Consider the following 27197-nt stretch of genomic DNA (forward strand, 5'->3'; position numbering starts at 1 on the left):
TACCTTGTTGAAATTGATGGGTGTGAACACACTTAACATAACTGGAAGGATAAATTAATCACAAACTTCCACCTAAGACAAAAGAGTTATGTGAACCCATCGGAGTTTTGGACTATGTAGGTGGAGGGGCTTTTGCTGAGTATTGTTCTTGGCAAGGGGATATGTGGGTGGGTGGGTGGGAAGGCAGAAGAACAAAATCAAAGAGTGACAGAGACAGCCTGAAGAAATCCAAGCAGAAGCTCATGGGAGTTGCGTGCACCCCCTATCGGGAAGGTTAGCCCCCCATCCTGCCTCTTCCATCCAAAGTCCTGCTCCCCCCTTTCCTGGAGGCCCCACTCCCACTCTGCCCCTTACACACACTTTCTCTCTCTCTCTCTCTTGCTGGCCGGCGCAGCCCCAAACCCCAGCTGCTGCCTGGAGCAGCCCTGGTGGTGGTGGCCCAGGGAAGCAGCTAGAGAGAGAGCTTTTGTGTCTGATGGTGGCTAAATAGGCTTGAGGGGATGTAAGCTAAGAAACTACTCCTTTTAACTTTGGTTCCTCCTCTGTTTGCCGAAGCAGGACTTTGTATGTTCCTAATAAACAAACAAGATCACATAAAGAAAATCCCAGACTCTATCATCAATTTCTGGAGCATTCCCAGGGCCCCAAACTTTGACTAACCATTCAGTTTGAAAAGGACCAACAATAAAAACTGATTCCAGAAGGGATGATAACTTAGTCAGTGCATACCATGGTGGCCTCCTTGAGTATCAACTACAACAGAGGAAATTTGTAAAGCTGGCCATCCATCAACTCTTTATAAGGCACTATAGACTTGATCTTTACTTCTTTGCAGAAGCATCCTTCACCAAAGGTGCTCCAAATGGAACTCCCAAACTAGATTAATACTATTAATTTAAGGGAAGGGGGAACATTTTTCTGGGTTGTAGCCCACGAAAGCTTATGCTCTAATAAATTTGTTAGTCTCTAAGGTGCCACAAGTACTCCTGTTATTTTTGCGGATACAGACTAACACGGCTGCTACTCTGAAACCCATTTTTCTTCTGTCTTCCTTATTTCTTCCTCACTACTTGCTACATCTCAAATGTTTAGAACTGGTGGAGGTGTTAGAATCTGGGTTAAAAGATCTGTTACCTGACATTTTGCATTGTCAAATTGACCTGTCCAACCACCCATGTTCTTCAGGTATTTATATAATGAAATCATCAGGATCCATGTATATAGATAACACAGTTAAATAAGATGATGTTAAGATGTTACATTTAATCTCCTAATATGAATTTAGTATTTCCATACAGCAGGGAAGTACTAATCTGGCACAAGGGCAGAAGGGGGTCATTGTCTCAAGGGCAAGTCTGAACTTCATCTGGTATTTGCAGGAAGAGATGGTCTAAGTGCCTCAGAATGAGAGAACTTAGTTTTGGAAAGAAAATCATTAGGTAGCTTATTTTCCAATCAAAGGGACTTAATCTTTTTGTACAATTAGATATATATCTTAGCTCTTATGTTCCTGTACCTGAAGGTTTGATGACTTTTTCTAGTAAAACTAACATAGCTTCTATAGCACACTTTTATAATGTCTTATTTCCAGAGATTTGTAAAGCTGTCAGCTGGAGCTCTGCATGGCACTATTCTATTGATTTGGCATCTCTTGCTGATGCTTGTCTTGGGACAGCAGTTCTGTAGTCATTCTTTAGCTAGTGCTCCTCAGCCCTCTTCTCGGCAGTGGGGTTGTATTGTATGCTGATCTCAAACTGAGGATATGCAGAGTCAATTCTCAAAGGAAAAGAAAGTATCTTCAGAGCCACACTTCCTGTCCTCCTTCCCCATCTCTTTAGAGTCCTTCTGTGGATTCCCTTGATTAGAAGAAGGAGGTGAAGATGGTTGGGACATTCAGTCCTTTGGTATAACCTCACTGTTTTCAGGCTGTTGACAGTTTGCAGATCAGTGAGGTGGTACTTGCACAGTGCCAAGAGGTGCTGCTGGTCTTTTAGGTAATTCTTTCCTCTGTAGCGTTGGAGCCAGATCCCATAAATGTAGGTTTCTATAGGTAGTATACTTGAAGAGCAAAAGTTACTGGTAAGTGATCTTTCTTTGCTGCTGCAGAAACCAAAAAGAACAAATCTTGATTTGCACATCCCAATTTGAATAACCAAAACTGGCAGTAAAACATCCCAAGCCCTAAGCAATTTGCTTCTAAACTAAGCCCATTTGTTAAGGAAAGCATTAAGACAATAAATAAAGTACCCCACAATGCTGTTTTTAGAGTCACTTATCTCAGAGTAGAACCTCACTTTAAATTTTATGTCAGAAAATGGAAATTAGTACAGCTGTAATAACAAAAGACATTTATAAACAAAAGATCAATCTTAATATATTGGAAGCATTAAGAATATCTGTGTAAATAAGCAAAAAAGGTGATTACCATATTATTGTCCCTCTATGTTCATATTTTAGACTTGATAGGTTACATTTAATGGGTACTGGAATGTTTAGTAAGAGTAGTACAAAGAAAAAGGAAGAAGAGAGAAATGGAGGAGGAATCAGAAGGATGAGAAAGTGGATAAGTAGTGATTTGGATGTCTCAACAGAGGGAAATGATTTCTATCTGAAAAATATACTTGAGAATTAGTTACAATATACTAGACATGCTCTGATTTTTTTGATTTTCATTATTACTAATTATTGGATTTCTTGTATGGAATCAGATGTGTATTTTAGTTAAAAAGCATATTAGAATATTATCTGAATAAATATTCTATTGCTGTGCCTCTCCCCCAAAATATGTAGAAATGCAGGAAAGCATGTTCAAGAAATCTCACTGTCCCTTGCTCATGCTACAGGATACGCAATACTGAGCAGTAAGGTTCATCAGCTGCCATTATGCTGTCATTAGCCAGACATTTGTTATCAATGAAATGCTGCAGAACTATTGTTCCAAGGCTGTTGCTGTAAAACCGTAGTGCATTGTAGTTTGTTGGAGGTTAGTAGCACTTGTTAATTTGATCAAGGCTGAAGTTTACGGAGGATAAAGTAAACAATGCAAACTGCAGACACCATCAGTTTCCTATGGGCAGTGAAGTGTAGTTTGTTCCATTTACACTTCACAACAACATCTGATGGGCTTTGTCAGTGCTGCACAGAGTAATTAAACCTGAAATCAATAGCAGGCATTTGTCATGTTTACAGCCACTCTTTCTGCTGGGTTAAACTCATCAGTTTAGTGCCGTTCTGTTTTACTGCAGAGACACGCTCCATTATTTCTTCAGGTACAGTTGAGATATTTAGTTATATGCCCAATAGTTTGAATACGACAGTAAGATTAAAAGGGGCAGGCAAATGGACAGTTTTTGTAATTTATTCACCGATTTCCTTAAACGGTGTTGGATTTCCATTTTCTTCCACCTACCCTTTTATGAAACCCTTTCTGCCCTAGGATAATACATTTCCATTGTCCAACAACTGCAATGAAGGAAGCACTAAAATTGTATATAAGTTGACACAGAATATAACTTTACTCCAATCACAGGGTACTGCAGTGAGCTAGTAAAAATAAAGCAATGTACTATTTTCATTAGAACAGTGCAAAACTGTGGTTCAGATATCAGTTTTGTTTGTAGTTCTTTTTGGGTAAAATGGGGTTTACGTCACTATTTTTTCTTCTTCCGCTTCATTCAGCCATTTCTTCCTAAATTCATCTCCACCCTTCATTTTTTATGTTCCCTTTGATATTCTTTCTTGTCTTTTCCTCAATTTTCTAAATGATGGGGTCAGAGCTGCTGAATTTTATAGCAAGAGAGTTTTCAGTTCAGTGGTAATTTAGTTAGTCTTTGGACTTGAAATTTGAGAGAGATACTTAGAGGAAACTGAAAAATTACATGCTAGCTACTTAGAGAGACAAGGTGGATACTAGCTACTTAGACAGATTGAGATTTAATGTGAATTTTAGTAACCCATGTTAGAAATGGTCCTTGTCTAAAGGTCTGCTTAATATTACTGGGGATATAACTTTGAACTACAGATTTTTTCACATATATCAAGAGATTCTGATGGTATGTTAATTGTAAGAGTGAAGTTTGACTGGTTGGTTATACTATCAAGATGTGCTTATACTGTAGCTATATTCTCTGTTTTCCTGTACTACTGATGGCCTACAGGCTTTAAAAATGTTTTTTAAATGATCATACGTGTGATTTTCCAAAAGTCTCTCTTCTTGTATACATGCATGCATACCTCTAACACCTCTTGTTTGGGGTTGATAAAATTTACATGGCCCACCGACTCAGAAAGCAGTGTGTGTCTCCTTCTAAAGACAACTTAAAAATAATATTTTGGGTAATGAAATGAAATATTTCAATTAGAGTAATCTTAACTTTATAGCACTTTTCATCCCAAAATGATCCCAAAATGTTTTACAAATTAACATACTGTACACAGGGGTTGCTTCATTCACCACTGAAATGCAGCCACCCTGGGTGAAGAACAGCAACCATTCAACACTGCATAGCAGCTTGGGACAGGAAATTAAGGATATCTCTCTATATGTAATTGCAGTGGGAAACTAGGTATGCTGAATGTAATTACCTGAATTGGATTTTGGCCAAGAGACTGAAGTTAACACATCTACTCATATGAAGAGTTCAATGGGCTTGCTAATGACCAATTTGGGCAGGACTTTGCCATTTACATCTCATCCAAAAGGTAACTCCGTGAGGTGTACGATGCCCCCAAAGCCATTCTTGGGAATCAATTCAGTACTGGCTGAGAGGAAAGACCATTACCTGCTGGATCACCAATGCCAGTTTGTTCAGCATCTAGATATTCATTAGAGCTCTCCTAAAGAAGTATGGACCAGTCCTGTCCTTGTTTACAATGTGAGATCTGACTGCATAACAGCCCAACATGAAGTGGCTGCAAGCCTCATAGCTACAAAACAGTGAATAGCACCAGTGCAAAATATGTATTTTTTATTTTAAAATAGAATCTGCTTTATTCTCACGTGTAGGTAAGGATGGTAAAATCTGTGTTTTTAACAAAGGAAATGTATAATGAAGGGCTTCTGTGAAAAGCTCGTGATTTTTCTGCCATATTACCACCTAGCCCGTTATTTCCCATTTTGTATTTGTGCATTAGATTTTTCCTTCCTAAGTAAAATGCTTTGCACTTATCTTTATTAATTTCTTCTTATTGAATTACTGTAACTTACTAGTTTTAGTCCAATTTATCAAGGTCCTTTTGAAGTCTAATTCTGCCCTCCAAAGTGCTTGCAACCCCTCCCAGATTGGTGTTATCCTCAGATTTTACAAGCATACTCACCACTCCATTATCCAAGTCATTAATGAAAATATTGAATAGTAGCACACCCAGGACAGACCCCTTCAGGACCTCACTAGACACACATACACACCCAGTCTGACCACAAAGCATGATAACTACTGTTTAAGTATTGTCTTTCAACCAGATGTGCACGCACTTTATAGTAATTTCATCTAGACCAGGTTTCCCTAGTTTGTTTATGAGAATGTCAAGTGGGACTGTGTCAAAAACTTTACTAAAATGAAGATAAATTATGTCAACTGCTTTCCCTCTGTTCACTAGGCCAGTAACCCTGTCAAAAAAGGAAATTAGTTGAGGATAGCATGATTTGTTATTGACAAATCCATGCTGACTATTCCTTATCACCCTAATATCCTCCAGGTGCTTACAAATTGATTAATAATTTGTTCCACTGTCTTTCCAGGTATCCAAGTTAGGCTAACTGATCTATAATTCCCCAGGTCCTCCTTGTTCTCCTTTTTAAAGATAGAATGATTGCAAACTTCATCCTACAGGTGGTAAGATTCAACCTCATCCTGATCTCTTGAAGGAAAGAGTTGCACAGCCAATGGACTCCTACTAAGAACACCCTGTTCCTGGTCACCAAGAGTTTCTTTGGGATCTCTGTGCATTAACACTTATTGTGGGTCATGGCAAGTAAGATGGTATCTGAGGTACCTGGGATCCAGCCCATTAAGGGCATTGAATATTTAGACCAGAATCTTCAAACAAATCCAGAATTGAACAAGGAACTAGTCCAGTCTTTCTTTTTCTTTCACTGAAACTAATTGAAATTTTTCAACAATTTTTGACTTAAATGAAATTTTCTGCCAAAAATTTTTGTTTTGGCCAAAAAGGCATTTTCCATTGGAAAAAAACTATCAACAGAAATTTTCTTACCAGTTCTGTAAGGAACCTTAAGAAGAGAACAACTGAAGTTGTGCTTAGTCCTTTAGACACTGACTTGATTGTAGTTGTTCACAGTAGCCTGTAAATTTTAAGCTACTATTGTAAAATGAAAAAATAAACTGTAGCAAGACCATGAAAAATTACCTTAATGTTTAATTTTAATCTTAATTATCATACCAGCCTAACAGCATACACGAAAGCAACAAAGTAAAGAGTTTTGGCAGTTTTATTTTTTATATGTAAATGGGCATTGCATTACTACATAAAATGCAAATTTAAAAAAAAACTCAACTAAGAAGACTGTTGGGTGTCAGCCATGTGCATTATTATTGTGTTGAAGTTCATTGATGCAAAATGGCTTGTCAGTGAACCAAAATACATAATTTTGATTAGCCAACATTAAAACCTAAAAGATTGCTTCCAGAGCTTTTTCTTCAGAACTAAGTAACAATAATGTTTACCATCATCAAAGGAATGTTGGTAGAGTTAGTTAGTTAGTGCTTTTACTGTATATCACTTTGAAAAATGAAAAGCACTAGGATCCAAGAGCCTTATGCTTTTCAGACATGTCGCGAGAATGCCACAAGACATTCTGGTGAATGCCATTCTCTGGGTAGCTTGTAACAGCCGGGATAATATTCCACCAACCAAGAAGTAGAGGTGGCCCAGAGGCAGACCCCCTTATTACATGTGTTCATCGAGTCTGTTCTGATGTTGGACTCTCAGGCCATCAAACCTTGAGTCCTCATAGGAACGGACCAAATGGTGAATGATTGCTACAGCCAACTGTTTGGCTAAGCATTAAAGAAGACTAGGACCCCAATTCTGCAAGCTGATGGCTGTTGCTACATAGAGCTCCATTGAAGACACATGAATTAATTTGTAAGAACAAGGTTAAGTGCTAAATATTGTTATGTTTTGTTACAGTGAAAGAAAAGTCATCCTGTAAACTATCATACTTTTCCAGATATTTTAGATTATATCTATTATTATCATATTCTTTTTACAGAGCATAGTAATTACATCAAAATGTGACATCTTTAACCCTGGAATCTCTGTATTCAGACCACTCTACCACTCCAAATAACTATGCAAACTATGCAGGTTTTTTTTCTAGGTATGTAGTGCAATATTACTTTATGATGAACTTTGTTGCTGCCTCCGGAACTCTTTCAATCTACGATTTTTTACAGCTGTATAATTAAAATAACTTTTGGTTATTGCATTGGAGTTTGAATTCTGTCGGCCAACAAGGGGGCACATAATATTTGCGTCATCCACTCTTTGCAGCACTACCAATGCAAAGATATTATTCTTTGTAATTACAGAAAGAAAGGGTCTCTGTAGTGTTAAGCGACCTTTCTGTGTGTGATCAGCCTTTTCCCTCGGTGAAGTGGAAATGTACATTACTAAAAATGTGAGTAAATAGGAGGTCTTTATAAATCTCAAGACTGTTCAAATTGGAAGAAATAAATGGATATATAACTATACTGTTGAGTTTTTCCCATGAGAGTGCTAAAAGAAAAGCCATTGTCTCACTTAATCTGCTCTAAAGTATTGACAGGTATGTGTAATCAAATTGTGATGATATAGAAGAAAATTTAATGAGGCAATAATAGGCAAATAAGTTTGTGTTTAACAGTCTAAAACTATGTTATGCTGAAAGCAATAATGAAATTGTAAACTGATTTTTTGTGTTTTAGACAAAGTATATAAATTGTAGGGATCAGAGAGGGGAACAGAAAAAGTTCTCAATCCTAAACAATTTCAGAACCTTTTTCACAAACTTCTGAACTTCAAGCCAGCATAAAGACCTGCTAAATTTTACATCTAACCTCAAATGGAATCCCTTTGAACTCATACATTTGCTTTGTATGGTACTCAGTGGGACAGTCCATGAGGACAAAGCCTAGCAAACCTCAGTTCACAATGAGGGCTCTTGATTGTACATGACATTTTAACAGAATGGTTTTTATCATTTTTGTTTGGATATTTTTCTCAGTAAAATACAAAAGCTTTGGATTAAAGAGGTCTGTTTCTCAAAAGTTTCTAGTGGGCTGCTGTGGTTCCAAAGCATTTTACCACCATCTTCATGGATCTTCTGTCATGTTGTCACTCTTTTCCCTTCTTTAAAGAATTTGCTTATTTTCTATTCTGATGTTTGAATGACGATGCATTTGTCTTCCTCATACTGCCTTTTTTGTTTTGCAGACTGTGCTCATTCAAGTTTTCTCCAACAGCAGTGTTATTTATTCTCTTGCCTATTTTTGCTTTTGCATTTTCACTTGCACTCTCAATCTGTACTTTTTAATATTTTTTTACTTTTCACTTTTTGGAGTCTTGATTCAGCTTTGTTGCAGCATTTTCCAGATTCTTCACTGTACTTTCTGATTGCTTCTTCAGAGCATTATTCTTTGTCCATTTCTGTCATGCTAACATTTTTTTCCAGTCCCCCAACTGAAATTCCCCGAGTCATGGGACTTTAATGGGGTCTTGACTAAATTAATGAAAACCCTTCAAGAGCCATTTTAGAAAAGCAGAATTACTTACAGAATTAGAAAGCTCTGCCCCCAGCCCGTGATGCATAAACTAGGCTCCATCCCTGCTGATACCACCTTCTGTTCTAGGACCCAAAGGATATGTTTACATAGCAAATAAAAAGCCGCAGCTGGCCCAGGCCAGCCAACTTGGGCTCTCAGGGCTTGGGCTGCGGGGCTGTTTCATTGCTCTGTAGACTTCCAGGCTTAGGCTGGAGCCCAAACTCTGGGACCTCCCACGCCACAGGGTACTAGAGCTTGGGCTTGAGCCTGAGCCCACAGTGTGTCTACACAGCAATGAAACAGCCCTGCAGCGCCATGGGCCCGAGTTGGCTAATATGGGCCAGCCATGAGTGTGTTGTTGCTGTGTAGACATACCCAAAGAGAGAGAGAGAAGAGTCTGAGAAATCCAGACCCCAAGCTCTTTCAGGGCTTTGTAGATAAGCACCAGAATGTTAAACTGGACTCTGATCTGGATGGATTCTGTGGATGCACTTTAAAATTTTACTCTGATTTTAGAGGAATTACCAATTCCAGCATAATTCATACGCTTGAAATAGGGAACACTGCTCAAACTTGTAAACCTCTAAAACTAAAATAAACTTTGTTACACATTCTGTAACCACAGTCAGCCAGGAAATATCGGGGTGGTGTACCCTTGTCGACCTGCCCCGCTTAGAAGGTGAATTGCAACATATTGTAATAGCTGCAGATTCCAGTTATTCAAAGTGCTTTCCTCTGCTGACCAACGTCCTCTTCTGTTTTACCAGACTGAGCCTGTTGGCTTGAGCAGCTTTTCATTCAGGTCTGTACTTTACACAGACATTGGTATATTGGGAGACTGCACTATGTAGCACTTGTTATTATAGGAATGTATGGTGATAAAAAATTTTAATTGATTTGTCTGTTGAGGATTTAGCAATTACTATGTATCATCTGTAAAGATAGCATCCTGAATCTCCATGTGACATTTCCCTTAGAAAACCTTTATCACTATGGAAATTAAAATTAGAACAGAGTTGTTTGTTCTATATTTGAATAACATGAAACAAACTTATTTTGATAGTCATTGTTCATAATTTAATAAGGAAAATGAGCTCTTTCATTGTTCATCATTATATTCTATTTATGTAACATGATTGGTTAACATATTAGTACTTCACTGTATACAATTATAAATGTACAGGTTATATTTTTGTTACTTTGACATGAAAAATAAACTAGCTAGTAGGTTTCCCAAATTTCAGAACCCCATACTTTGGGTAAGTGCTTTAAAAATTGTAAACCAATAGTTGCACCCAGAATATACATTGGCAATATAAAATTATACCTATTTTTGCGTAATTGTGTTTGATGTAATTTTAAGGTTATTTATATAACTTATGTAATTTTGTTTTTTTTTAGTGTTCATTGTTAATATTTGCTTTATCTATGTATTTCTGTTTACAATGCAATTTTTCACTGTGATTGAACTGTATTGGATATGACACTTCCACATTCTTAGCTTCAGATCTCAGGAGTAAGAGAGGTTCAGATTCTGACTATGAAGCATAACAATTTAGAACCCTGGGGGAGCATCTCTAATCATGTGACCTGACAATTTAAATAGAATGTCATAGTCTCCAAGTTCCAGTTCCTTTACTCCTGTAACAATTAAGGGACCTTCACTATGCACGAGAGCTTTCTAATGGTTTTCCATTAGAAATAAACATATAAATACATTTCCTAACCTCTAAATTTAAGTCAATAATTTTTGTTGGTTTTCATAGGTCTATATCAGACAATTTTCCATGTGTTTTACTCTTTGAGAAAAGATCATTTAACAATTGTTAAAATTCTGTAGAAAGAATTGTACTTATCTTTTTGTAAAATATATATTCTTTTAATGTTCGGTGTTTATTCCCTTTGTGGGGCTTGAGTCACTCCCATTGGCATAAACATGGTAAAAATTGCACTTGGCTGCATGCCAGTGAGGTGGTAGAATTCTACCAGCAACACCTTTCATCAGGTAAGGACAGCTTTCCTTTCTGGTAGTAGCTACAGAAGGTATGTGTTGAATCAAGTGTATTTCCTGGACTCTGTGGGTGAACTACCCTGCACATGTCCATCTTTTCCATTCCCTTCAGAGAGAAGGATGTGGCCTTTTTCCATCACCATAACATACCCAGTGAGCTGCACCCTGGTTTGCAGTGGCAAAAATCAGCATGAGCAGGGAGATAATTTTTGCCATAATACATGTTTTGTTTTGTTTGCTTTTGTTTGGGTTTTTTTTCCCCTGGGATCAGGGAAGGCAAGGGGTGTTAAACTTCCTTAAGTTTTGACATAACAAGCAGTGCAGAATGCTTGTTTGGTAACTAAGATTCCAAAAATTGTTTAATTTTTTCCTCCCAGTCAATGTAATAATACATTGTAGAATTTATATTTTCAAAATTTGCACAATTTCTGTACTTGCAAACACTAGAATTTGAGTTGAGTACATTGTGAAATTTCAGCATACTCTAAATTTTGTTCTCAGCCAGTCTTCATGAACTTAACTAGTTTATTTATTTTTTGTGACTAACAAAACACAAAGCATTTGCTACTCAATTTTTAAAGATGAGAATGACCCAGTGTTTCCTCATACCATTTGACCAAGTATTTAGCCGGGCTGTGCTCTGGCTAAGGATGAAATTCAAGAACACGGAGACTTTTGACTGCTCAGACATTTGTGTACAGTAGTGGTGACCTAGTTTAGCTTCTGTTGTGAGATCGTGTTTAAGTTTGGTACATGCATTTCTTACAAATTTCTTAAGGAAAAATATAACATGACTTTGACTTTCAATGATTTATAAGGGAACAAAACATTTGAAAAACTAGAAGTTGCATTTCCCCTCATTTTATGGGTAAAGGATATTTTGAATGTCATTCAACTAAGGTAGTTGGTAGGATTTTGCACATTAATGTTAGAAATGTAAGTGTAAATAAGTAATTATGGAATATCAGACTCACAATTATAACTTTAAATTGTATTTCTAAAGAAAATATTATTTTGTGCGTTTTACTATAAAAACATTCTGTCAGACATACCAACATTTTAAGCACTTTTCTTTTCCAAGATAAATAATATATCATTATATAATCTTAATATTCAAATTAGCAGAAATGGCTCAGAAAAGAGATGCATTCTGTTGAGAAACAGATAATTTGTCCTGTCCTGGTTCTCCGCCTATGTCTTTAATCTCTCCTTCAGTGTGTCCTTCAGAAGACCCGCCTCATCCCATATCCAACTTTTTGTAGGGTTCCACAAGGCTCTGGTGTTCTTAAGCCCCTTCTTTTCTCCCTCTACCCCTTATCTCTGGGCAATATCTGTAAACACAAGTTCAACTACAATCTCTATGCTGACAACTCACAGATCTACCTCACTGCCCAAGACCTGGCTGCTGTTCAAACTAAAATCTTAACCTGTCTCTTTGACACATCCTCATGAATGTCTAGCCATGAGCTCTACCTCAACATGGCTAAAACAGAATTCTTAATTCCCCCACCCCCGCAAAAAAACCCTCCTGGCCACCTACTTGATCACTGTGGACAACACCACCATCCTTCCTATCACTCAGGCCTGTAACCTGTGTGTCATCTTTGACTTGAACTTTTCTCTAGGTCTTCACATCCAAGCTATGTTAAAATGTTGCCGATTCTTTCTACATAACATCTAAGATATGGCCTTTCCTATCCATCCACACAGCTAAAACTCCTATCCAGGCACTCCTCATCTTGTGTCTCAATTTCTGCAACCTCTGGTCTTGATAAATGCAATGCTTTACTCATATCCATTCAGAATACTATAGCAAAGATTATTTTCCTAGCCCATTACTTAGACTATGCCACAGCTTCCCTTTCTCTGTCACATCAAACATTGGCTCTTTGTCTTCATTCTCCAGGCCCTTCATATCCTATGCCCCTTTACCTATCTCTCAATAGCTATCAAGCTGTTTACTCCTCCTTCTAATCAAACCACAATGCCAGTCTCCATTGTCCACTTGTTAGATTTTCACACAAGCATCTTTGTGTTTTCTCCCGTGCTGCACCTCGTGCTTGGGAGGAGCTCCCCATAAACATCTGCAAAGCTATCTCATTATCTTCCTTCAAAATCCTCTTTAAAACTCTCCTTTTCTATGATGCCTACAAAAAAAATCAACAACAGTTAGGGCACTGGTGTGCTGAGATCCCTTATTGTCATTACGACCAATATTGTATCTTAGTTTTCTTGTACTTATCTGTCTGCCTGTATTCATCTGTTGTCTCTTCTCTCATCCTTAGATGGTAGGCTCTTTGGGGCAGAGACAGTCGTCTTGTTCTGTGTTTGTACAGCACCTTGCACAATGGAGTTCTGGTTCATGACTAATGCTCCTGGGTTCTAAGCTAATACAAATAAAAAATAACAATAATTTGGAATATTCCATAATGACAGCAACTGCAAGGCTGGGAGGGATTTAATATAACCTTTCTTTGTTTATAAATATAAATGTACATTCCAATGTCATAATTTGTTTCAATTCTTAATATATTTGAGGTGTTTCATGACTACATCTTTCTGAAATTATACAGTGTTTTTGTGAGCTCTTTCAGTAATAACAAGTATTGCCAAACATGTTTTTGTCTTTTATTATGTCTCTAGTAAAGTTTCAATTTTACACTTAAACCAGAGATTTGGCCTCATTATTATGTGTGAAAAATATAGCATAACCCCTGCAAAATTATAGCATTTATTCCTTGAGTACAGAATAAATTTTCTTAGAATTTCCAATGAAATCCATTGATTGAAATTAAATTAATTTAATATTGGGTCCTTTAAAAAATTTAGTGTTATCAGACCTTTTTTGGTCCATAATGCTGTCAGTAACAACATTATATAGGCTCCTTGAACTTTCATAACTGAAAATGCCTTCTTAAATAGAGGCTGAAGAAAAATGTTCTACTTCAGAGAATACTATGAAGAACAGACCCTTTTAAAGATGGGGCTAGATCCTAGCTTTCTCCAGGTACTCAGCCACAAGCTGCCCTAGCGGTTTTTCTACTCTTCACTGCATAGAGGTCCACCATCCACCATCCCTAAGGGCAGCTAGGCTTCAGTATTTTGGGGAAACAATTGGAGGCAGCGGCCTTTTGAAAGAGGGCATTTTAACTGAGGGCAGCTTGTGGCCTCAGGGCAGGTCTACACTACCGCTTAAGTCCACCTAACTTATGTCACTCAGGGCTATGAAAAAGTCCCCCTCTCCGAGCGACATAATTTTGCACTGTCCATACCAGTGCTATGTCAGTGGGAGATTCTCTTCTGCCAACATAGCTTCCGCTTCTCACTGAGGGGGAGAAATTATGCTGACGGGAGAGCGCTCTCCTGTCAACATAGCACATCTGGTGAAGAAGAAGTGCAGCTGCGCTGATGGAGTGCTGTAGCATAGATTTGCCCTCATTCCAGTTAAGAGCAATAGGAGATGGTAGCCACTTCAAAAGGTCAATTCTTCATGAAATTGCCTGTAATAGAACATTATTCGCTAGCATCTGCTGAAGAAGAAACTACCAGTTGTAAGGAATGGACAAGAAATTATTATTAATCCTATTTTTTTTTAATTCCCTGTTGCACCTGATCTGCCGAACAGGGAGGGCAGGAAAGAGGGGAAAACTAGTTGTGTATGCATGTGTGTGAAGGAGAGACCAAGAGAATGTGGGTGGCAGAAGGGAGAAACTGGGATGTGTGAGCATAGGGGAACGTGGCTGATGTAGTAGGGGAGGGAGAATGTGGGGCATGATGGAGTGATGTGTGTATGCCAGGTTATGTAGGAGAAGTGCAGAAGGTAGAGGGAGTTTCATGGTGAACATGCATGCAGGCAAATGCACAGGGAAGGGAAGTTTAGTGTGTTTGTGCAAGGGAAGATGGAGGCTAAGAGGAGGCTGATGGTGTATACGCTGGTTGCTTTGCAAAGGAGCTTTAAACCCAGCTTAATTGCCCAGTATGCTCTGGCTACTTTTTGCTGCTCCAGAGTGGAGTAAAGTAGCCGGAGTATATTGATGAATCTGGCCACAGAACTTAAAATTTAAATAGTTACTTAAGAGTGATACTTCAGGTATTCAAAGCATTAGAAATATCACATGATAACATGGACTTTCTTGTTCAGGGTTTATTTGTTAAAATAACAAAAAAGAAATTCCCAGAGAAAAACTAAGTTAAAATGGAGTTACGGTTGAGAGTATATATCATTAATTTAAGGTTAAATACACTACATTACGATTATTGCATAATCAAGCATTATGAACCAAAGAAATCCAAAGTTAATGTTAAACTTAAAAGAAATCCAAACATGTTAAGTTATGGAACTGCATATTAGAGCACCCCAAAAGCCTGAACTCTGCCCTGGAGAGGGGAAAAAATCAGATGTGCCTTTAAAAATCAGTTCAATCTAATCTGGGACTAGAAATACTACAATACCTTAATCATAAATATATGGCTATTGCATAGTATCACTCAGCCTAGTGAGAACACTGAAAAGTAAAATCATTATAGGGAAGGGTTTATGACATTCTTTAGAAACTAAGGAAATTTACATTATTATTTTTTTGCAGAAAGAGTTTATGAAATAGCACAGAAATTCAGTAGTTCCTATTTTAGCTATTTTTAACATTGTTTTGTGTGCAGAACATTTATTAATAATTTGAACCTACGACATAAATGTACTGTGTGAAATCCTGACTCCATTAAATTCAATGAGAGGTTGCCATTAACTTCACTGGGATCAGGATTTCACCACTGTGTGTATATTGTACAAATGTGCATGACGGATAAAAGTTTAGAAAAATGTTATTTAAGCAGATATCTTTCAATAATTGTAATCAGTAACCTTTCTCTTTAGATTACTCTGGAGCAGATGATAAAAGAAAATTTGTGGTTAGCACAAGAGTATCAGATCTTTCAGAAATATTGTTTAAATGATAAAGAAAACCTTATGGATCTCTATGATGATAGGGTCAAGGTGGAAGCTGCAGTTAGAGATCATCAGCAGGTACAGTACTAATATAATGCATTTGATTCCTTAACTAGTGATCTGTTTTCTAAAATTTATTTATTTATTATGGCTACTTAATGAAATTGGATAATCATGCAATCTATGGCCTGAATTCTTGTGATGTCTGGCTATTGTATGCTGTTTGTATTTTCCATTTGACTTGTATAGGACAGTTTTTGTAAGAAGATGCTATAAGGATATTTAGGGTCTCGCTATAAGGATATGTAGGGTCTCACTCTAAATCATCCATTTTTGGTACCTAAATTGTGTCTATACCTTAGTTCCAGTAATTTCATGTAATTCAGTATTGCAAAGATCATCTTCGTAGTACATCTTTTGTTAGCATGGTCTTTATATAGCATTGGGAGTTCACTGACATCAACAGCCAAACTAAGGCTCCAGTTCAGGAAAACACACATAAGAATACTTCCCTATTCAGGAAATCACTTAAATACAAGCTTAACTTCAAGCACGTGCATAAATTCCGTTCTAGTCAGTTAGTAACTGCTTCAATAAATACCCATGATTATGGCATGATAGCAGTTGTTTCATAGTTTAAGGTTGCATTTGAGTTTTCATTATAAGTCTGATTTTGCACCAACCACCACACTTTTTGAATACTGACAAAAAGTCATATCTGCCTCAGAAGCACTAGGTTAAATCTGAGGCCAAGGAAGAATTTTTCTACAGCATACAAAAACACTTTGGTTTTTCTACAATGTGTTTAAAATAATCAAAAAAACAAGACAGAGGTAGAACCTAGTTTGCTGAACTTCCCTGACGAGATATAGTGCCCATGACTCAATGTTAATCAACTAAAGTCTCATTTCAGAAGTTCTTAACTTTTGATTTGTAACATGCTATGGAACATCAGGTCAATGATATGTACCACATCAAAGAACGGTTGGAAACCTATGTTTTCATTTTCTAAGAAAATAGTGTTACTACAATTTTTTTCTAGAGATAGACTTCAAAATGTAAACCAATCCCTGGGATGTCTGTTCAGTGGGAAAAAAAGATAAATTTTCTAATATTCTAGTTGGATTTTAGTTGGGTTTTTGTTTTTTCTTTTTTTTTTATCTCTTGCATTTTTGAGAGTTTATATGCATTTAAATCACTGTTATATTGCCACAACCTTAACTTTCCTAACAATTTTTGGTGGGAAGTCTCATAAACTCAATTCATTTGTGCAAGAATCTAGTCCCACTATAGTAACCATATTAAAAAGCAGGTGAGATTAGGCCACTTCCTCAAAGCAGTCTTCTTTACAGGATACTCTAAAAGAATCCAAATTACCTGCTAGACTTCAGTATCTAAAATTTTTTTACAAGAGCCTACATTTTCATCATACAAACACATCAGCTGTGCATTTATTCATCAACTATACGCATTCTGTCAGCCATTCATCGCTCATGTTGAAATTGAATGTGTTCCACTTGTTACTGACAATTGTCAATAGGCGAGTAATCAGTGTATTCTTGTTGATCTCACAGCCTTCCATTTTTCAATCAGTAAACAGTTTTAAGAGTCAAAATCTAGGGCTAATCATGTTTGAAAGAAGGAGCTAGAGATTTATGGTTTATGAAAATGATTAGCAATGAAGCACATATATCCAGATTGGTCCTGCTTTGAGCAGAGGGTTGGACTAGATGACCTCCTGAGGTCCTTCCAACCCTGATATTCTATGATTCTATGATTCCAGTGTGTGGCTTACAACTGCTACCTCAACTAGGAATTTTAGGGAAGTCTAGAATTTGACAGTATGCCAGTGCCATTTAACAGAGGCACATAAACCAAGAGTTGGAGTTCTATGTAGGATATTAACTTCAGAGAATTATAGGGACTGCTAATTAACTTTCCTTTTTGATACCTTTAACTTTCTAAAATGAATAACCTGTCTAGCTATAAAGACAAAATAATCACATCAGCACCAGAGGGAGAATTTTTTTCAAAAATGATAACAAATGAAGTAAAGATGTTGGTTACATATAGGTCCTATAAAAAGGAGGCATATTTTCTCAGTTTTTTACTAATAAATGACTCACAACTGCAACAGAAAATCATTTCTGTAGGAGTGCCAGTGTAATGATTTTTTTTAGCTGCTGTACTATGCATATAGATCACAGTGACATGAACATTTGAGAAGAAAAGATTGTATTCATTTCCCTAAATCTACAGAGCTCTCTTTTCCTTCTATATCTTAGATATATGTGACAATCAAAATTAGCAGTCATTTTTTAAAAAATGTTGATTTAAAAGGTAAAGTAGCCATGTTTGCCTTGTTCTGATTAATTTAAACTGGATATGGCATTCACTTACTGCCTTAAACTGTTGAGAAATTGCTGTGTGCTTGTCAAATAGTTGCTTCATTCAACCCCAAAAGTGTCTCAATTTCAGTGATGAAGTATTTCCTTTATACCATGTAGATCTATATTATGGCTTTGCAAATCTCTGGACTACAGGTTGGAGAAACATCTGTAGTGCTCCAGAATTGGTGAATAGAGGGGATATGCCTGTAAAAATATACCTCCATGGGCATTGAGGAAGCCAGGGGTCACGCTTTGGGGAGGCAGTAAGTGGCACAATCTCCACACTACTGCTCACAGCCTTCCTAGATGGCTGGGTGTGGCTTAGCAGGAAGGCGAGAATCCTTGCTTTTATGAGTTGCTACCACTAGTGGAAGCATCTGCTGCATACACTGTATAGTTGCATTTTAGTACTTTGCCTCTTGCTGTCTCCTTCCTCCCAACTCTACCTCATTACTGTTGTGTTGCCAATTCTCACAATTTTATTGCAAGTTTTGCAATATTTAATGTTCTTCTTTAAGCCCCAGCTCCTGGGATCAAGTGCTGTAATTAGGTAAGAATCTCTGCTTCTATTTTTAAAAAAAGTTTCTAATCCTCATGGTTGTATAGAAAAGCTTGAAAATGTAACTCAAGAGAAATCTACATGGTTAAAAACCAGAGGACAAATGTAAAGAACACAACATTTATTATTTTTTAAATTTCCTAATCTTTAAATCAGTCTTATGATTTTGGGAGCCTGACTCTTGATTTTCAAATGCTTGATGTTGGCAGTACTTCTGCTGCAAAGCAGTAATAGGAGGAATCTTACCAAAATATCTGCCTCACAGCTTTTGACCCCTGCATAATCTTCTAGTGAGAGAGTGAAGGACAGGAAAAGATCTTAGAAAGAGTGAGTATAGGAGCAGGAGCCATTGGTGTAGTGGGTGAAAGACTTGAGGGTCTGAGGAAGGAAGAGCATTCTGGAGCCAAGAGCTATGAATGAAACCCCTGGAGAGGCAGAGAGATGAGACCAAGGCAAAGGGAAAGGTATGGAGGAGCAGTGGAAGGTGAGAGACCGCAGGGTACAGGGATGGCTCTGGAGAAGAAGTTGTTCAAGAACAACTGGGGAAGGGATAAATCAACAGGTTAAGGGTGAGGGAGCAAAGAGAGGGAGAAATGCCAAAGGGGAAGAGAGAAAGAAAGACGTGGAAGATAGGGATAGGAAAGGCTCCAGATGGAAGATGAGAGAGGGGGTTTGTAGATCGTGAGGAAGAAATGCCAAGGGATTTTCTCAAAAGGGCAAAGGAGGATGCAAGCAGAGTCTGAAAGAGAAGAGCGTGATCTCAGAAATGAAGAGAAAGATGTAGATGGCTGGCAAGGAAGGGGAGGGGAGAGGCTACAGGTGTTGGATGAGATGTCATAGGGAAGACTGTTTTGATGGGGGAGAAAGACACCAACTGGAAGGGAAAAAAACCTGAATGAATAATTGATTTTTCAGTTTGGTGGCTGAACCACAAAATAAAACTAAAAAAGTGTTTAAGTTTTTCACCAAAATGGATTTTTTTCGGTTTTTCTCACCCAAATGAAAAAGTTCATTCAGGTCAAGTGCTGATTTGAAATGAAATATCAAAACTGTTTGTTTCAAAAATGGTGAACACCATCATGACAGACAAATGGGTTTTAGAGATTATCCAGAAGGGATACTCCATCCTCTTTATCTCTATCCCACCTACTCACCCCCTTCCCCGTCCCTCTTCAGGGACCCCTCTTATGAGCACCTGTTACAACAGGAAATAAACCACCTCGTATAGTTAGGTGCCATGGAACCCATACCATCACAACACAGGGGGAGAGGTTTTTATTCCCATTACTTTCTAACTCAGAAAAAGACTGGCGGGTGGAGACACATCCTGGATTTACGAAAACTCAACAAATCTGTAAGAACACAACGTTTCAAAATGGTGACTAACCACAATAATTCCGGCATTAGAGAAAGGAGATTGGCTCTCGGCCCTCGACCTCCAGGACACTTATTATCATATTACCATTCACCCGTCACACAGAAGATTCCTGAGATTCACCCGAGGGAAACAGCATTTCCAATACAGAGTACTACCCTTCGGCCTTTCCACTGCCCCAAGAGTTTTTTCCAAGGTTCTCGTTGTCATTGCAGCTCACCTCCACAGACAAGGAGTGATGATATTTCCATTCTTAGACAACTGCCTGATAAGAGCACCAATGCATCAAGAAGCAATAAATGCCACGCAGAGCATGATAACCCTGTTCACAGACATAGGGTTGCAAATAAATGTACAGAAGTCCACACTGGTTCCTGTCCAAAAGTTGGAATTCATGGGAACCTACCTCGATTGTCTCACAGCAACTGCAATGTTACCCCAACAATGCTTCCTCACTCTAGTCAACCTAATTTCAACGGTGATGGACAGCCCACAAACATCCGCCAGAACATGCTTACAACTCTTGGGGCATATGTTGGCAACAACGTTTGTTGTAAAACATGCCAGACTCCACCTGAGATGCTTGCAGGCCTGGCTTTGAACAGTGTATATACCACACAGACACTCTCTCAACAGATGCCTCACAATGCCACACAGAGTAAAAGACTCGCTAACATTGTGGACACAATCACATAATGTCTTCTCAGGAGTCCCTTTCCAACAAAAAGCTCCAACCATGACAATCACATCAGATACTTCCCTAGTAGGCTAGGGGGCACATCTACTCAACAAAACGATCCAAGGCCGCTGGTCCCCAGCAGAGTCCAACCTGCACATAAACTTGTTGGAGCTAAGGGCAGTCCAAAATGCATGCGAGTACTTTCTCCATTTAATCAAGAACAATGCCATCAAGATCCTCACGGACAATATAGTATGCATGTTTTCTATAAACCGCCAAGAGGGAGCACGATCATACTCCCTATGTACAGAGGCAATACACCTTTTGGAATTGGTGCATGACCAACAACATAGAGATATTAGCATCCTATCTGCCGGGATGTCAGAATACAATAGCGGATCTACTAAGCAGGGATTTTTCACAAACCCACGAGTGGGAGATGGATCCTGGAATTCTCAAATCCATATTCAAACTATGGGGGTTCCCCATCATAGATCTATTTGCAACAGTTCAGAACGCCAAGTGCCCACAATATTGCTCCCAGGCTGGATTGGGACACCATTCCCTAGGTGATGCTCTCCTCATAATATGGGAGGTGCCACTGATGTATGTATTTCCCCCGACACCACTCCTAAGCCAAGTCATTCACAAGATCAGGCAGGACAAATCGAGGGTCATTCTCATTGCACCCACACGGCCCAGACAAACGTGGTTCCCATACCTGTGCCAAATGGCAGTGAAACCACCTCGAACCCTTCCTTTAATGCCTCACCTTCTGTCACAAGATGCGGGACGCATCCGTCACCCCCACCTCTCAGTACTCCACCTCAAGGCCTGGTTACTCCATGGCTGACGGGGGGTCAAAAAGGACTGTTCTGAGGAAGTGAAAGATTCCTATTACTATTACTGAACAGTCAGAGACGAAGCACAAGAAAGACATATATCCATAAGTGGAAACAATTCTGCACCTGGTGCAAGGACAAACAGATTTTTCCACAGTTGGACCCCCTACTGAGAATCCTCGGCTATATACTGGGACTTAAAAGATCAGGGCTATTCCCAAGCTCCATCAGAGTACACTTGGCTGCCATTACTTTCTTCCACAACAGGGTGGATGGAGTCACTATATTTGCTCACCCAATGATTAAATGCTTCCTTAAAGGCATAGAAAACACTTATCCCACACTAAGAAACCCTACACCCAAGGCTTATATAGCATTCTTTAAGGATAAAGTAATCCTGCGACCGCATCCTAAATTCATACCCAAGGTTGCCTCCACTTTTCATTTAAATCAACCCATCTACTTAGGTGTATTTTTCCCGAAGCCACAAGCTAACGGGAGGGAGGCCTCACTCAACACACTAGAGCATAAGCTTTCTACATAGCTAATGTTTGCAGAGCATTAGCTTTCTACATAGAAAGAACAAAAACATTCAGAAATTCACTTAGACTATTAGTTTCCATAACAGAATGCTTGAGGGGCCAAACCATCTCAAAACAGAGACTATCCAAATCGATATCTGGATGTATCCATTTGTGCTACCAAAACAACAATCTGCAACCTCCAACGGAGTTCGCACACGCTCCACCAGAGCATTAGCAACATCTGTGGCCTATCACTGACATTTGCAGAGCAGGTACCTGGGCATCAGCCCATACTTTCACTAAGCACTATGCTTTAGAACAACAATCAGCATCAGATGCTCACTTTGGACTTGCGGTGTTATCCACCATCAATAGACCAACTCCAAAGCCCCTCCCCTCCACTGAGGGGCACTGCTGAACAGTCACCTAAAGTGGAGCACCCACAGGGACACTCCTTGAAGAAGATGAGACGGTTACTCACCTGTGCAGTAACTGAGGTTCTTCTAGATGAGTGTCCCTGTGCATGCTCCACTACCCTCCCTCCTCTCCTCTACAGAGTTTCACACTGGTTCTCTGAGGTAGAGAAGGAACTGGGGGATGGTTGGCTGCGCACCGCTATGTAACTGCTCGAAGCAGCGTAAGATGGCTACGGCGCGTGCGTGGCCCAACCGGGCACTGTTACCACAAATCTCCGATTACAAGCACAGGGCACCAAGACACCTAAAGTGGAGCACCCACAGGGACAACCATCTCGAAGAACCTCAGTTACTGCACAAGATGAGTAACCTTCTCTTAAGGTGGAAATAATATTTGAGTTGAAGATTCATAGTTTGATCTTTAAACTGTCGATTTTCAATGACTAAATCTTGTGTAAGCTGATGACTGCAGCTGCTGCCTTGCTGCCTTTGTGACATTATTTCCTTCTGGATATCCCCACTGGTTTGCACATTACTGCCAAGGTTTGTGAATTGACTCATCCCTTGCATTTCTTTGCCTTCTAATGTAATGCTTAAGTTGGGAGTTTCTGGGGTCTCATTAATAACAGGAGAGGTGAGAGAATGCAGTCTTGTTTAACACCAGTGTCTATGTGAAACCATTTGCTTAAGTCTGCATTTATTTTATCTGTGCAAGCTGCACCTTGATATAAAGCTTTGACAATGTAAATTATTTTCATCAGCATAATAGCCTTTATTTAAAGATATGGATCTTTAAAGATATTGTTATAATTGTGTTACAATTCAGTCACAGTATTCATCCTCTTATTAACGTTTTGATATCATAGTGCAGACATTTAGCAGGAATTTTAGGAGGGTGTTTTGTTGCTTTCTGTTTCCTCTTCAGCTTTTTGAGTTACTGACATATTATTGCAGTAAAACATATGTAGGGTCAATTCATGCTGAATAGTTATTAGAAACCATGATAACAGAAGTCATTACATTGCAGTTCAGTTTTGACAGTAAAATTTCTGCAACATTATCACAAATCCTCACGCATTAGTGCAATGATCCTTACTATAGTTTCATATTAGAAACAAAAGACTGCTGTAGCATGCTTGATACAAAAAGTCATACAAGTCAAGAGAACTTCTTTTGTGCTTTTACAGATAACATTTTTTCTCTCACACATTCGTACCTCACTCAGAGCTCTTTGATTCCTTTGCCTCTAATACTTCGCTCATCTGTAATATAAAAAACAGTTTTCTTTAAATAACATCTGTCTTGATTTGAAAGACCAAAAGAACAATGTGGTAAATCTGATAAGTCTGCCTGAATTTTGTCTAATTTCTGCAGTTAATCTGTTCTAATTTTACTGACATTTCACTCATTGCCCTACTGCTAATTTATCTACTTTCAGTTGTAGAACACTAAGAATGGAATTAGAATGCCACCTCAGTGATCGCTTTTGCAGGAATGTTTGAAACTAGGAAAAAAATAAAATGATTTACCATAGTAGGTATAGTTTTCTAAGATTTTTACCCATATAAATCTACACTCATGAGATTAATGCACCCCTGAGATGCAAGCTTGATTATCCTAGAAAGCAGTGCCCATTGGAGCCACCCTCACCACAGTTCCCTAAATCTCTTTCCTCATGCAGGGTTCCAAAAACTAAAAAAGGGAGTAGTCCCAAGTTCCCAACTAGCACTGGTTGAAAATATTGCAACAAAATATTTTTTCATTGTAATTTGCCTACTTGTCAAAATTGAAAAACTTTGTGGAAACAAATTTCACAACCTCCCTGGTTCCTTGCCAGCTCACCCACCTGGCTCCTTGTCAGCCCACCTGGCAGGCTTCTGAGGACCCCAGGGCTTCCAGGTTCATGGATCCTGGAACAGCCCACCATGTGGACATCCCCAAAAGCCGGGGTTCTAGGGCTTCAAGGGACTGCAGCTCTGGAGCACAGTTCTGCCATGCAGACTGCCTCAGGTCAGAGTCAAAGACCCCAGAACTTCCAGACTGCCAAAGCAGCTGGCTTCACATACTGTCTGACTGCTGTGAGTCGGGCAAACTGGGAAGCGAGGTGGACTGGGATTTGGGCAGCTGTGTCAGTCGCAACTCCCAGGCACCTCAGCAACTTGCCATGTGGATGAAGGGAAGCTGGGAGTCTTGGAGCTTGGGAGCCAGTATTTCCTGGTTCCCTCTCGGCCCTCCAGGTTGAGTGAAGGAGAGTCAGGAGTCTTAGAACTTGGAAGCCAGCACTTCCAGGGCTTTCCATCATCCTGTCAGGTGGAGTACCAAGGACTCAGGACTTCCTGGCTTCCCCTCATCTCACCAGATGAGCTGCCATGAAGACAGGGATCCTGGAAGCTCTGTCAGTGAAACTGATATGAATCATGTCAGTTTCAGTCAGCAGCTGCCAGGAATCCCAGGGAGCACACTTTGTTTTGGAAACACCACATTTTGATGTTTCTGAAACAAAGTATTATGACATTTCAGTTCTGCAAACATTTTCACGTTTTTGGCTTTTTGTCCCAATTCAGAATGAACATTTTTCTGAAAATTCAAAAATTTTCACTGAACTGAAATTCAGTTTCCTACTTAGCTGCAGTCCCAACCACTCTTCTGTAGACAAGTCTACTGTGACTGCACACAATTTTTAATATTGTGTTATCACTAAATCTAGCCACTCTTGACACTGATGTCAATGCAATTTGTTAAATAAGTTAAGGAAAGTGGTATTTATTGACTCTTGATTGTATTCACATTTTCCACTCTGAAGTGTTACCTTTCATTGATGAGGTAGCTATTTAATAAAATCAAGGAAGAATTCCATATAATAGATTGTGATATTTTTGTCCATGAATTCAGGACTAAAAATTAGATTCTGAATGTATGTGAGATATTTTGAAAATTTTGTTAGAAAAAATTTAACCAAGAAAATTAGTCAGCTATTTGGACAGCAATTAGCACAGTGAATTTGAAATTATTAGACATAATTTAACCTGCACAGGCTATTCTTAAGTAATGGATTTGCACAGGAGTCATTAAGGGCCTTCAGAACCTTCATCACTCATTCTGAGGGGTGAAATGGAAAGAACCCAGCTTGATTCTCAGAATTCCAACTGTGTTTAGTTAGCAAAAACATGTTCATCTTTTTACCTGTATATTCAGTACATTTGATACCAAAATAACTAAATGATGATAGATGTGGAATTATCATGTCATTTTACAGGGAAATACTGCTTTCAGCATCAGTCAAGGAGTGTGCATTTGTAGGGTGAGTCAGACTGCAGTTCTGTAAGCTGAAGGAAGCCTCACTCACTATGAAGTTTTAAAAATACAGTTTAAAAATCTCTGGAAAAAAAATCATTTGGTATACTGGTTCACATGCAGATGTTCAGAAGATACATTTCTTTGTCACCATACCATATAGTCTAAAGTTAAATTTCTAATATTTTCTCCCTAAACAAATTCTTATGTATAGTTTGCATGTGAGTCTGTCTTTCTGGAAACAGAAATATGTATGTAAAGTATCTACTAAATAATAGGCTTTTAGCAATTACATTCATTTTAGACATTGAATTCAAACTAAGCAAAATGTCCAACTTTGTTTACTAATTTCATACTTATCTTTTCTTTCAATATCCTGTCTTGGTTCCCTAGTTACAACATAGATGCACCTGAAGTTTGCTAGAAACATTTGCCATTAGCATCTTCTAAAAAAAATTAAATTTGAGGATAATCCTACCTCCAGAGCTTATTCTGTTCCTGGCCATTGACTGTGACAGTGAAAGGCTCATCTGAAAGCACTGGAGCGTCCCATCTAAAAGCATAAAACATATTACATTTCATGAAAAAGCTAATTCAGATTGTTTAATTCTGGTAATATTGCCTCTGTCACCTTCAAAATCAAAATGTTCTTTCCTGTTATTATAAAGAAAACAACCAAATTGCTTAAAAACCCATTTGAATACACAGCTGCCTTATGTTGCATACTAATTTGATTAAAAATGCTTGTGCCTCACCAGCATTTTTACATAAAACACACTGGTGAATTTAATAAAGAAATATAAAAATATTTTAGTAATTTCTGATGATAGAGTACACTATAATGTCCACAGTGCCCCTGGAATGAGCAAAAATCTTGTTGCAGTGTTAGAAGGCACTAAACTAGATGTCTTGCTGTATTTGTTTGCTCAGTGCTTTGGGCACTGTTCCAACCTCATTGCAAATAACTGCATTAGTCAAGTGTATCCAAATTATTACAACACAGCGTCCATCCCAGTTATTGCTGTTTAAGCACTTTCTCAATCTCCACATCACTAGAAAACATTTATTTGAAGGGTGAGCTTTGCATAAATTCAGGTCCACTTTAATTTTCCATAGTTCTGAAACTCGGACCTCTTTTACAAATTGCTTTGTGTACTTAGGCTTTCCTAGAAAGAATCATAGCTAATTGAAGGAGTATTTGTAGTATTGGTTTGTTTGTTTGTTGGTTTGCTATGAACACCTGTTGTATTAATTTAGATGGAATATATGGGCTAATGGCCAATCACTGTCCAATATTAAATAATGTTAAACAAGGCCTGGGGCTTGATATATAGACACCTCAGCCTGCTCAGCACCATGGCAAACACACTATTAAAAACCTTTTTAACCTTTTATTA

The 27197-nt window shown here is 38.4% G+C and overlaps 1 protein-coding gene across 1 annotated transcript in view; it reads left to right on the top strand.

Moving 5' to 3' along the window:
* Positions 1-27197, top strand: part of CCDC178 (coiled-coil domain containing 178) — a 310284-nt gene that overhangs the window by 199606 nt on the left and 83481 nt on the right. The window contains exon 16 of the mRNA XM_065399325.1: positions 15650-15799. Coding sequence (XP_065255397.1) covers positions 15650-15799 — 150 coding nt within the window. The remainder of the gene's footprint in view (positions 1-15649; positions 15800-27197) is intronic.

This window comes from Emys orbicularis, chromosome 2 (assembly GCF_028017835.1).
Source record: "Emys orbicularis isolate rEmyOrb1 chromosome 2, rEmyOrb1.hap1, whole genome shotgun sequence".
NCBI lineage: Eukaryota > Metazoa > Chordata > Testudines > Emydidae > Emys > Emys orbicularis.